Source organism: Ceratosolen solmsi, unplaced genomic scaffold (assembly GCF_000503995.2).
Source record: "Ceratosolen solmsi marchali unplaced genomic scaffold, CerSol_1.0 scaffold10, whole genome shotgun sequence".
NCBI classification, from domain to species: domain Eukaryota; kingdom Metazoa; phylum Arthropoda; class Insecta; order Hymenoptera; family Agaonidae; genus Ceratosolen; species Ceratosolen solmsi.
In genome coordinates, this window is record NW_011948412.1 from 12413503 (window position 1) to 12428274 (window position 14772).

Below are 14772 nucleotides of genomic sequence, written 5' to 3' on the forward strand. Positions count from 1 at the left end.
TAAGAAAAAAATTATCCATGGACTTTGGGGTAGTCGGCTAAAAGCCACCATAGGCATTCCTTATACGACACGTATAATGCGTTCATAAAATGAATTAATGGCAGTGCGATTGCTGGGGCGTGAATCGATTATGAATATTTGAAAACGTATGCATCAAACGTTTCTTTCCGATCTTTGTATAATACACTTCAATGTCCTTCCTTTCTCAATCGATGCAAATAAAGCAGTAAATTTGAAATGTTAAAATGCACCCCAAAATAAATTTACTTCGTGATCCTCTCACCCTATATTTCCTCGAGAAGCTACGAAACATATGCCATAGGTTTTAAGAACTATTGCTATTCTGCTAATATAGCATAAATTTGTCAATCGTTTTATTTTTTTCGTAATTTATCTACCGAAAATAGAAAAATGTTTAAGCTGCTCTGCAGTAGCTTAAAAATAAACGAATCAATTATCATCTTATTTAATGCTATTTCAGCCAATGATTTAAAATATACCTAATTATTGAAATTATTGAAAAAGTATTTAAAATATTTATATATTTTTGTTGTTGTATGTTAAGAAAAGTTATCAATACTGTAAAAATGTTAAATATATTATTATTAAAATTATTTTTACAATTGGCGCTAAGGTATGTCAATGACATTAATATCACTCGTGTAGATGAGTTAATCGATCTCTTGCAAAGATGTGCTTCAGTCACTCTAATGTACTTTATATATTATTCAAGCCAAGGTATCGCAAATTCATCGATCTTGTCAGAGCTTAGTGCGATCATTGCTCTTTTATGATTTTTCATGACGATTAGACAAGCCTTAAGTGAACGAAACTCTTTTTTTCTTTCTGATTTCATTTTTCTTTCGGAAGTTCATCGGCATTCGTAAATATAAACCTCAACGATGATTCTATTGTTAAATACCCGTTATTATTATATTGGAAACACAGTTGTGGTTGTAGGTTCATAAACGATAAAATGAACAGGTCATCAAAGAATTTGTATTTTAAATAATTTCGAATAAAACGTAATAAGACATTCGGTCTCAAATTGAATGAATTCATTCGTCTTTATACTTTTATCGTTATCAGCATAACGATAAATATCAAATAATCAAAATAGCGATAAATATTTAAAACCTTTTAATATATTAAGATCATGTCATATAAATAGAAATTTATCTTATTTTTAAACTCCTTATTGTTTATATTATGACAATATAAACCACACTATATATATATATATATATATATATATATATATAAACAAATTTTAAAATTCTTTTAAATGTTTTATTAAAAATTTATAATATTATTATCATATTTTCTAAGTATTTTTATTATTTTAAAAATAATCATCAATTTACTACATTGCTAAAATTGCATATTTTTTTTTAATTTAAATCTATTATATAATTGACAATTTACAACATTTAAACTTAACAATGTATATATGTATATATTATATGAATAATTGTTATTGTTATACTTGATAGAATTGTTACATAAAATATAGACGTGTTCATAATTCGAGAACTCGTTGATAAACATATTCAAAATTTCATTTATAAGACAATAAACTTTTAGAAATTAAAATTGATTTGCGTGTATCGTCTTCAACAATCGAAAAATACAAAATTTTTTTTTTAATCTATAGATCTTTTTTTAATCTATGATTTACTCTCAATTAAGCATTTTTTTTTTAATTAAAAGAATATGAGAACATTTTTTTCATAATACGCCTAAAACGGAAAATCAAATAAAAGAGTAACAATATTAGTTGAAAGATATCTAAAAAGAGTAGTATAAGCCCGCATTTCATCATCTGCTCACCCTAGGATTTTCGAAATCGAATTCGAATACTAATTATTTTTACATGATCGTGAAACGCGATGCACATATGTATAATTGTTTTATCTGAAAAAGTAGATAATTGTTGTCGTCATCAGCATCACCCACATGTATATAAATACGTAGACGAGTTGCTCAATTGCCCAAAAGACAATGATTAACAAAGTCGCTCCTTGATTGAGCGAATGAGTCATATGTCTGACTATATATATATACATATATATACACTATATAATACATATATATATATATATATATACATATATACACCTATATATGTATACGTAGTTGTTACGTGAAAACTTGTATGTATTTACATGAGTGTACGTTTTTGCCGGTGGTAGTAATCGTGGCAACTTGAAAAAGCGCATTACATTAGAGAAGAGTCGCGACGCCGAGAATTAGAGAAAAAGAAACGATTAATACTATGCCCAAGTCGATATTTTGTTGCGTGCATTGTTTAAAATTGAATTCGTAACTGAAATGTAGGAACTCGAATTTATAAATTTTTTAAAATCTTTTTTCCAAATTATTTTTGATAAACCCTGTTGTATTTATTCAGTTTAAAATATTATAATTATACTTCTCGTAGAATTATTTCGATAACTATACTTAATGTAAGTATTATAATAATAGAGTCGAATATACTAATAATAAGAAAACATATTTTATACATAATATCTGCAATATGATCATCTATTTTCTTATGAGTTAGTAATTTTATAAATACGGAAATTAATTTTTATCAATTAAAATGTAAAAAACAGAAAACGAAAAAACTAGTTATCTTAGAAAAGTTTTATCAAAAGTTGGTTTCAATCAGTCTAAGAATTTAGTACGAATTTTTAATGAATATAAAATCTATTTATGAAAATCATACTTTAACATTATGTCTTAGAAATATTATCGTTCAATTAAAAGAGCATTACTCTTTAACATTGAATATCTTGAATTTTTTATACAAATATTCGAATTGCTCCTGCTGACTGATTAATGTAAGGAACCAGACTATCAATACAATTGGTATTGAATGAAGGTTGAAAAATCGTTAATAATACAATGATTGGCATAGAAAAAAATCGAACATGTGTAAACGACTCAAACAATGAAATCCTATTAAATCGTTATAATTAAATTGAAGATGGAGTATATTAATTAAATTTTCTGACAAAGAACGTAAGCTGTTATTATACTAATTTTATACATTTTTAATTAAAAAAGTAGCTTTATTAACTAAATTCAATTCGGATTTATTATATTAATACTTCAATATATAATTTCTAATTAAATAATATTATTTAATTTAATATTTAATAATATTAAATAATATTATATTTATTGCAAAACTAATTTGTTAAAATTTTATTGAATTATATAAATATTAAATTATAAATTTTATAGAGTTTGGAAAAATTATATCTGTATAGAATATATACAAAAAAATATTTAATTTGAAAATTTTTTTTTATAAATATTTTTATCATTTACATAAATTATTTACTATTTTGATGTATATTTTATACCATATATAATTTCAGCTGAATTCTAACAATATTAACATTGTTTGTTAAATTTTGCTAAAATAGATTAATTAATGACTAGTAATTGCTATTATATTTTTATTTAAATATAATTAACTGTATCCTCCAAACAAATATTAGTTTAAATTAAATAATTTTTTATGTTTATGAATACTGCTTAATAAGTTTATTTGTAAAAAAAAATTAAATGAATTTACTAATAAAGCTCAGTTGGCAAGATCATTTATAATTCCTTGTAAAATGTATCAAATAATAATTTTTTTTTAAGTAAAGTATAAATAGTTTTCAAGAATTTGTTATACAGCATTTGTTAAATAGCTGTTCAAAATATTTAATATATTTGTTATTTAGATAACGAAGGCTTTATCATTCCAATTATTACAGTTCAAATATTAGAATTCATAATGTTCTTTTATATATTTGCAGATTAAGTTATTTATCTGTTGGTCTGTAAATCACGTCTCTTGCAAACTTTGACAAATAAAGTTGAAAATGATCGGATCTACTACTACAGATATATTTGTTTACATTGTATGCTGTAGAACTATCAGGATTTGAGATCTCAACACAAATGAAATTCGTATTTATCCATTACATAAAACGAAAGAAAAGCAACTTGCAACAATTCTGTCTGAAAAGCAGATAAAAGAAATTGTAGATTTAGTGTTATTACATATTTTGTATTTATTGAAAGATCTATGTAAAAATACAATTAGAAACGTTTTATCTTTATTATATTTTTATGTAAAATAAAATAAAACGGAACTTTATAGTTGAAAAAAACTAAAATCTGAACGCCTCGTTTTAATTTAGGAAGACGTAGAAAGTAAATGAATATAGGTAACATATTACAAATCATATATATATATATTTTTTTTTTTTTTTTTTTTTTTTTATACAAAATCTCTAACATTATGAGAGAAAAATTGTGCAATTTCGGCACAAAAGTTAGGGATTATCTTTTAAAGTCTTTCATATTTTTTGCGATGTACTTAAAGTATGTTATAATATTAATAATAAAACACTTTTCAAAATTTCCCTATACATATCTACGGCGAGGAAAGTAATTTTCTAGCGAAGATAGAACGACCCTTGGGTCCTCGAAAAACTCGAGGGAATGTGCGCAAAGAATGAGCGAACATGATTGATGCCGTTTTTCTCGCGTTTCACGCGTAAAGCATAGCGTACGGTGCCGTAGAAAATAAAATTCGACGCACGAGTGTGAAAAAGATTAACCCGCGCTGAAAAGAGAGGTATTCGGTAATGCAAATGCAATATTATGTATACATGCGTGCTTCATCGTGCTTGTATGCACGCGGATGGACGTACAACGTTTTTATAAATAAGTCTCCATGTGATGTATACACTGTCTTTTTATGCATATTAATAATTCTAACAGAATATCGTACTGTTATAATTTTTTTAATTAAACCGAATTCTCTGTGTGTATAATTTGTTTTGTTTTTATGCTATTGTTATACTTTTTTTATAGCTTTTTTTTTAACTTATAATAAAAAGGTATGAAATCGTTATCAATAATAAAATATGGGTAGAAAATTAATTAATTTTAATATAGTTATAAAGTGCAATAATATTGTCAATCGATAAGTAATTTAGAATTTTAGTTATTATAACTTCTCTATATTTGTTTATATTTATGTTTGTATAGAAGTTTTAAAATATACCCATCTCATTACTATATTAATAATCATACTAAAGTTATTTTATCAAATGATTCTGGGAAATTATATAATTTATTTAATAATATATATCTATATATATATATATATATATATATATTACAACAATTAAGTATAAATGAAATTTAATGTAATATAAATTATAATTTGTTATTCATTTAGGTACTAAGTTATTTGGGTATATCTCAAAGAGTAATTGAAATATTTGAAGTAAATTTTGTTGATTGAAAAACAAAGTCGATTGAATGATTAGTCAGCCAATATTTTATTACTTATTTCATATGTGATATTATATTCATATTATCTGAGATAAGAATAGCTGCGTATAAATGTTAATTTAATTATAAAATGAGGCACAACAGTGAAAATTCTATTCTATAATTGTCAGTATACACATCAATATTTCTCTGAAATTCATAACATTTGGTTGATAGAAGAATTTTCTTATTTCTAATTTTGTTTCTCGGTATGTATTTTTATTGTTTCATCAGTGTTGTCAGCACGCGCGAATGAGTAAGTACGCGGTTACGAGCAAGGACAAAGAGAAATGCAATCGCCGGTGTCGCGGCGGCAAGTGCGTAGTTATCAAAAGATTTGTGTGTCCACGATAAATTAATGCATATAATAATATATGCAAGGTAGAGTTTCTGTTTGAGATTATATTTGAACGATAAGTCGACGCTTTCGCGATATTATAACAATTAATCTCTTTAACCGCGGATATACATGTGGATATGTATTATATTATTAGCTCACATGCATCATTGTCACATGTCATCTATCCTATATCACAAATGTACAGAATCTTTGTTTCGTTTAAATGAAACAAAATCAGTAATTTTTATTATTTCATTATAAATTATTTTTTAAAACTACTGAAAAAAGATTATAAATATTAAAAATGGTAAAAACTTATCAAAAGAAAAAAAAATTAATGTACGTAAGTGATATATTTACATAGATGTATTCACTATAATAGAAATATTAATGTACTTAATTATTATTAATGTAGCTCTTATGTGTTGCAGATCATCTAATTAATTAATATCAGTTTTTGTTTTAACGAATGCTTATTTATGAAATTACAATTATTTTTCTTTAACATTTACTAATTAGAGAATACAATATTAGAATATTAATTAATGAAATATTATTTCATTATGTTAAGTCTCTTAGCTTCCAAAATTACAAGAGTTTTAAATATATTAATGTTTACTATAATATATACTGAAGTATTAAATGTCATATGTAATTGTTTAAAAAATATTAAATATTTCAGAAGCGATTAATTTTTTTTTTTATAATAAAAAAAGTTAAAAAATTGAAGGTATATATTTATTGTACGTACGAAGTATAAAGCGCATAAAAATTTGGACAAATTGCTTTGAAAAAATAAAACAAATTTTACATTTCAAAGTAGGTTCTCAAATCGGAAAATCTAATACGATGTCCATCAACTTTAATACTAAATATTAAATATTTATTTATTTGATATTATAATATATATTCTTCCATCGATTTATAATAAATAATTTGAAATAAATTTATGATAAAACTATTTATAGTAAAATCTATTTCAATGATAAATAAGATTAAAGAATAATTCGTAATAATATTATGTAGTAATGTAAATTAAAATTTTTATAGTAAGAAAAAAAAACACAAATACTGTACATACCTGAATTTATATAGTAAGAATAATTTTTTACTTAACGAAAGAACTAAAAATATCTTAAAAACGTACGTGGCAGATAATTTAGTGAAAGCATAACTTTGTAAATTTAGAAGTATTAAATATTCATGGCATTATACTGCATTGCTAGAAATTAATTTAGAATTTGAATCAATTTTTAAAAGCAGTGAAATAAGTTTTGAATAATTTTTGCAAAAGCCTCTGAATAAGGATTGGTTTATTTATTTTTATGTTTTCAATAATTAAAAACTATTAATTAATGTCTTGAAGCATCAATCATAAGAATGCATTCGTCTAATGATATCTACACTTTGAGAAATTTATGGTAATTGATACACCATCGTTTTTTTTTTTGTTGTTGTCTAATTTAGATTTTCAGAGTACTTTCTTTTAAGTATGCAATTGAATTAATTAAATACAATTTATCATTTAGCGCAATGTAAGATTTATTAATTAATTTTAAAAAACTCATTTGCAATAAAGTATCACATTATTTTATCCTTAATGAAGTCATTAAAGCTTAAGCATATTGCAATAATGTTTTATGATTCAGAAGAATTTCTTCAAGCCGATAGTACATACGTTGACAGAAATCATCAATTATATTTTTCCTTTTGAAATATTCGCAAATATCTCAGAATATCGCTCACAATAGTCAATCATTAGTTTGACGCATGATTCATCACGCTTGTGCCATTAATACGCTGTATAAGATTACTTTAATAAGTAAAGCTAGAATTCCATCCTTTTTCAACTTGATACAAGTGCAATGTAGAGAAAAGTGATGTCCTAATAAAAATAAACATAATTCAATAAAGCAGTAAAGTGAAATTTGAATCGGTTGACCTGTTGGCACGTTCTTTAACCCAATATATTGCCTTTTTACCGAATTTCCCTGTACAATTGTAAGATCAACTTCACGGCTTAGAAAATGAATAACTGTCACATTGAAGCGATCGTCGGTTTCTCAAGGAACGTAATACGAAGATATTGTTAGAGAGCTTCGTAAATTCAACAGTTCTCGGGGTTTTTGATCGAAAAAAAGGAGTAGTGCGGCCATCTCGAGTCTTACATACTGCCGCGCAAATATCAATCAGAGCGAGCTGAAGACAGAGACGGAGTCAGTCAGATAGAGTCGGAATCAGGGCCTTTGAGTGGTTTCTCACACGTACGCAGGAGCATGTAGTGACTCGAAGGCTCGCAGAGAGCAAAATATCACATTGCGCGCGCAGCATCTCCGCGCCAGCCAATTACACGCTGAGGCTCAACGGAGCGAGACAGAGAGAGAGAGAGAGGAAGAGAGAGAGAGAGAGAGAAAGAGAGAGAGGCGACGGCGCTATGCTCGGCTCTCGGCCGGATCTCGCCAAGAGCCATCGAGATCCTTGGCCGTCCTGCACGCGCTCGGGGGGCGTGACCGCGTGGTGGGCGGGGCTTCCTCCACGAAAATCCCGGCGCCGTGGTCGTCGTCGTCTGCTCGTGGTAGTCGGCGCGGATGCCGCGACCGTGCAACGCGCAGTGATATCGCTCGTGGTTGAATCGCGATGACAGGCCCGCGAGGTCCCTGCGTCCGAAACGCGTAGGATCTCATCGACGGATATGATGGAGGTGCAGCAGCAGCACTCGCCGGCGGGGGTGGGACCGCTCGACTTCTCCCGGCGAGGTGCTGCCGAAGCCTCGGCTTTCCGCGTCGTCAAGCCCAAGCAGCAGCAGCAGCAGCATCAGCAGCAGCAACAACAGCAACAGCAACAACAACAGCAACAGCAACAGCAACAGCAGCAGCTACCGCAGGAGACAAATAATAATAACGAGGCCGTGCAGGAGAGTACGAGATTGAGTGCCGCCGAGTCCGAAGGTAAGACGGTATCATACTTATCCTTCGTTCAGCGAGAGTTATTGGGCCCCTAGACGGTAATCATTTTTTCCGCTTACTCCTCGCCGATTCGTCCCAAATTCGTCCCTACAAAAGTGACGAGAGTCTGCTCGAGGTCATTTCGATTAGTCGTCGCGACTTTGTAAGGACAGACATTGGAGACCGGATTTCGCCTTTGCGCTTCTACGTGCCGACGGTGATTAAATATTACAGACGGTCATTCTTGAAAATCTTTACAAGCAAAATTAAAGTACAAACTGTCTGTTCGTAATGTTGTCGTAATTTTTAAAAATGATTTATTAAATTAGCAAATATTTTTAGTTACGTTTCTTATTGTCTCTCATTAAATTATAATTTTTCATTATATTAGCCGCGCACAACAACTAGACAGACGAATACATGACAACAATAAATTAATAAAATTATTCTTAATTATAGGAAAGATTTTTTCATATTATATAAGTCGGTTTTTTGCATAATTAACCATAATTAAATATAATAAAGTATTAACTTAATGCAAATCGACTAATGGATAATAATATGATTTATTAATGATCGTTTAATGGATAATAATATGAATAATATGAATAATATGAGCCCTGTTACTTACTGTATTTGCTTATTTTATAACGATATGGACTTAAAAATGTAGAATATATGAACTTGTCGACTCACTTCGAATATAATATTTAAGGCACTCTTACCCCCTAGCCTAGACTTTATAATAAAGTTTTTAAATTAATATTAATACACGATGAGAGACGTTCGATGTCAAATGCGAATGTGTCATTCGGAAGGGGGAGGGGGGTTGAATGAGGTGCGCGGCAATATTAATCGAACGTGTTATATTCGCGAAAGAAAGATTTCCCTTATGCCTCATCCTTACGCAAAACCATCAAATACCAATGACAATAAACGCCAGCGTAACTCATGTCGAAGCTACGGTATTAGTCGTCTACCCGGGGTGTAATCCACGGTTGTTCAAGTTCCTCTGTTATACGCTGCACCGGGAAAACGCCATCGCCCAATTGAATTTGCACCACCTCGGCGAATTTCGACGCGATCGCACGTCATTCGGCCTTCCCTGCCTATTCTCGCAACCCTCTCATTGAACTGTCTGTCATACCCGGTTATTAGCCCCCGGTGCATCCACTGTGTCACAGTGCACTCGAGCTTTGTTTATATACAAACGCACGAGGGTAGCGGCCCAGGTGGCTCTGTAATTAATTCTTTTGGACCGAGTTTTATCGATAACTTACGAATGAGAGCAATCGATATCCGTATAATTATTATGCTTGATCCGTATATATTAGCCTAATGAGCTGAAAATTTTCTGAAAAATGGAATGAGAATTTCTGAAATAAGGCATATTATTGTTTAAAGATTAATGCACATGATAATTTTAAACGAATATACTCGTTCGACGCTCAGGGTTCAAGTAATATATCTAAAATTACAAATTTTCCGTTATCTCTTACGCATACGGTGCTTGAATAATTTAGGAACAGCGCCCTATTTGCTTAATGTAACGAGACTCTCGGCACTTAAAAGTCCCTATTTAAATAAACACGAGCTCTATTATTATTAACAAAAGTCATATATGGGTCGGGAAGGGTACGGAATGTTTTAACTATTTATCCTTGATTTTAATTCTTACATTCTTACGAGCAGGTCTATTAAAAGAGGAGAGAAAGGTTGAAAAGCAAAAAAGCGAAAGGGAATAATGGGTGGAGAAATGCAATCAAGACGACTTCTGCTCGCCGATACTTGAAATTCCTACTTGCATGTAAGAGAAAATCGCTCAACGTTGGAATTTTTTCATTTCTTTCGTAGAAAGTCACGCCTTTTTTTTGCTTTTCATCTTTTTTTCTGTATACGAGTCGCGTGCACATACGAGTCCTGGACACTTGTGTACGACTAGTCGGAGACGCTCGATTGTCGTGTATGGCAATGGCAGGTCGCGTGCTTACGAGTTGCTCAACAGGTGACATAGAACAGGATGGCATTAGACGGCTGTCTATACTAATGCCCGGCTAATCGGGCTAATAGCTTCATGCAATAATATCACGTTCTCGCTCGCGCCCGACACCACATTCGCGTATAATTTCAAAACTGATTGTCGCTCGACGAAAATACCCTATAAACGTTATATCGCACCTAAGCACGATGTTTATTAATTTGGCCGTTGATTTTCGAAAAGTACATGACTGCGCGCCGCTGAATGAAAGAGAATAGAGACTCGTTGAGTAGTGGGGCAATTCGCTTTAATTTATTCGAATACGGATAATAGTTAAGTATTGGGTATTTAAACCATAATTCTATTGCTATATAATTGCGTAAAATGGAAACAAGAATTTTCAAAATTGGGCGAATTCAGCAAGTGAAATGGTCGTTAAAATAATGTGATTCATTTTACTGCCGTATGCTTCAATCTCTTATAACTACATTATCCGTTAACTAGCCAAATGAGTTTGCTTCCTGTAAATTTTCAAGCAATCGGATATTAAACATCTATTGGGAATGTATGTGCGATTTTTTTGGGCATATCGACGTTCATTTAGCTGAAAGGAACTTTCGAAAATTGCGTAATTCAACGGCTAAGATCTGCCATTATAAAGTTTATCGACTGCGCCTGAATTCGGAGAAGATAATTTAACAAATTAATTCCTACGTTATTTCTGGATTTGTTTGTATGAAAAGCAGATGGAAAAGTCTTTTTTCTGCTAGGGAGCATAATTATTTTCTATATTCTCTAAACATTATTAACGACAGACCATAACACTTTTATCTAATAATGGCTTACAGCTAATGTTACGTGAAGAATGATAAATGTTACTCGCTACATATTTTCATTTAATTAAACAGCGCTGCTACAATTACATTAAAAAATTATCATATTATCGCATTAATTATAAACTAATTGTTTAAAGTAGAATTTTAGAAGGTATAGGGAAAATGTATGATACAAATAATTGAATAATAATTGAACTTTTTAGTGAATTGAAAAGGGCGGGGAGGGGGAGGGGGAAGAGGAAAACAAAGATTCATGCATATGAAATAATATTAAATCTTAGATTAACATTTATTTTCAGTGTTCATTATTCAAATTTTATTCAAATTTGTCATACCTCCCCCAAGCATTAGTTCATCATAGGCATTAATACATTCAAACATTTATAGTATTTACGTAAAGGAAAAAAAGGCATCTTTGGAAAATAAAGAGAACATATATCGTTATTGATCATCTGCAGTCGTATATTTAAGCTAAACTAATGGTCTGCACTTCAAAATGAAAATCTTATTTTAAATCGACAGTTCAAACTACCTTAAAAAAAAAAAAAAAATATCAAGAGAAATAACTGTAATTACAATTGCCGATGCGAATAAGATATGGGGTACTTTCTCACCTTGATATATAAAATCAGGATTACACGAGGTATTTATAGATTTATAATATACACGCATGAGTTTACTGACAAAATATAGGGTCGAAGGATAAGCATTTCGCGAGAGGTTTATCGCTATTGCCGTATAGAGGTGTAGAAAATTAACGACGCCCGTTATCTGTTGTTAGTACGACGTATGAAGCAAACATGATTTATTTCTGGTAATCTTACGTGAGCATTGAGATAACTTTGCGGCATGTCTCTTTAATCTTTCACCCGCGCAGATTATCCATACAAGCAGTACGATTCTATTGCTCGGATTAAGGATTTTTCATCTTGCTGTGTTTACAAATACCAGGCTAAATGCTAGTGCAAGTTTTCTAATGGCGAGCGTTAAAATCGACAGATTACGAGAACGAAATTTTCATGTTTACTCAGGCAGACACTAATCGATGCGATCGTGGACTCGACGATTTATCAAGGATTGCGCGTACGGATACCTTCAATGTTTAGGTTTATTTAACGCAACCTTCCATCCACCTATCTAAATATCTTTCAATAAACAAAATATTATCCATTACTTGTGTTTAGCTAGCAAGTTAGGTTTTTTACATTAAGAAATTATAAACTGTAGAAAAATTCAACTTCACTACTGTTGACGCATTATTTTGCATGAAAATTTTAGCTTAATACTTAATGATTATCTACTATTAACAAAATTATATTTTGTATTTTTAGAATAAATCGCAAATTAGTATCATTATCCGACGAGAATATTATTATATTATTACGACTCGGATGCATTAGAAATGATTTTTAATATTCCGAACGAAACAGTCGTATATAATATATATATATATATATATATATATATATATATATATATATATATATATATATATGTATTTTAATTTAAATTTTAAGAAATTGTAGATTAGTTTTTATATATTTAATAGAAAAAAATTTCGGAGAAGGAGACTATAAGCCAATTAAAGATATTTACAGAATCAGTTAAGACTCGAGAGGAGAAAGGTTGATGAATAGAGGAGAGCCTCCCCACTTTCTAATGAAGATGCTCCTCGTCGAGGGATAGATCTTTTCTACGGAAAAGGAATACGTAATTCGTCAAGACATTGAAATAGAGTATTACATGTCCAGATTGAGCCTTCACTTGTTCCTAAATTTCTAGAAAAAAGAGCGATATGATCAGACGAATCATAAAAACGAACGAATGAATTTTATTCCCTTATTTAAAATAATAAGAATTAATTTAATTCTCAGGATAATTATTGTTTAAAGTCGAATAACCTCAGCCTCATTCAATAAGAAAAATTGTTTTCGAGAATATATTTATTTGAATGTTCCAATTTCATCCGACGCCAATAAATTACTTCAATTTAATAAATTAAAAAGAATGACTACCAGTGTCACTTGTGTTAGGTATTGTGAACCTATTTTGTTTTCACTACTTGTATAAAATTATTTTGTATCGTCGTAATAATTTATTTTCAGGTTGCGACGTGCGGTTGATGTTCCCACGACTGTGGGCTCCATTCACCAACGCAAATGAAGTCACGAACTTGCCACCATTTCCAAAATCTGATTCAGGTGAGGGTTTAACCGCTCCATCCATAACTTAGAAACTTTTCTCATCGATTCCTTATTGCCCCTAGCAATAAGACAAGCTTGCAACATAAAACGCGCAATAAAAGAGAATTTATTAGTTTCACTTCTTTTATAGTATCGCAATTATTTTAAATTTTGTATATTACGCTTTCATTGGTTTTCATACAAATATAATGTTTTAATAATAATTAATGTACATTGTTTGAGCGAGACTTACTTTAAAAGGTTTTTGTTGCAATTGAGATTGCGGGTTATTAGGTTAAAAAATGAAAGCTTAAATAATCACTTTTATTATGTTGGTAATACATATTAATAAGATTCAATTCGTTAACATTTAAAGTGTATTTCGTTACAAAATGCCTATCCATTTTTAATAATTATAATTGTCATCAATCTACGTAAAACCATGTTGGCTACGAAATGCACAATATCTTTGTACCTTTATTATAAATAATTACAAAACGTCTTTAAAAAATAAAAATATCTTTTCGCATTTGAATTTTATCAATTGAAAGTGACTAGCTTAAAAGCCAAACAAACACATTATTGATTACGAATTGTATAAATACTTCACATCGATAATAATCATCGAACTTCAATAAATATCATGCGTCAACTCATTCAAATAGTGTAAAGCGCGCGTTGATATTACGCCATTATGCCCTATGAAATGTCGATACACGCATAAGAACAAGATCCAATTTTCCCCCTTCTTTTGAAAGTAATTGATCGAGCCGAAGAGTAGCGATTGCCGAAACGTACGATATTACTCATTTTACTCGCACTTATCCCCTTCGACATTGCACAGGGAAAGGGAAAGGGACGTTCTAATTGCCAGATGAGCGGTGCGCGTGGGAGGCCAGCGTACACATCCGACCTTCTGGCCTATCGTCGGTCCTCTTCTTTTCCGCGGCTCCTCCGGATGGCTGCGGTGGCGGTGACTTTTTTTTTTTTAACTTATCAATTGTTCTTGAAAGAGAAAGAGCGCCCGTTCGTTACGCTCGACCCGATGATTGGGATAAATGGCAGCACGCGTCACGATGTTGTACCACTCTTCGTACGCCCATTCGGCCGAGCTCCACCTTGTGTGTGTATGCCCTTTTTGCCC

The 14772-nt window shown here is 30.7% G+C and overlaps 1 protein-coding gene across 1 annotated transcript in view; it reads left to right on the forward strand.

Moving 5' to 3' along the window:
• The first annotated feature begins 8275 nt into the window (after positions 1-8275).
• Positions 8276-14772, forward strand: part of LOC105359745 (zinc finger protein 70) — a 32237-nt gene continuing 25740 nt past the window's right edge. The window contains exons 1-2 of the mRNA XM_011496414.1: positions 8276-8634; positions 13551-13646. Of these exons, the coding sequence (XP_011494716.1) occupies positions 8379-8634; positions 13551-13646 (352 nt within the window). The 5' untranslated portion in view covers positions 8276-8378. The remainder of the gene's footprint in view (positions 8635-13550; positions 13647-14772) is intronic.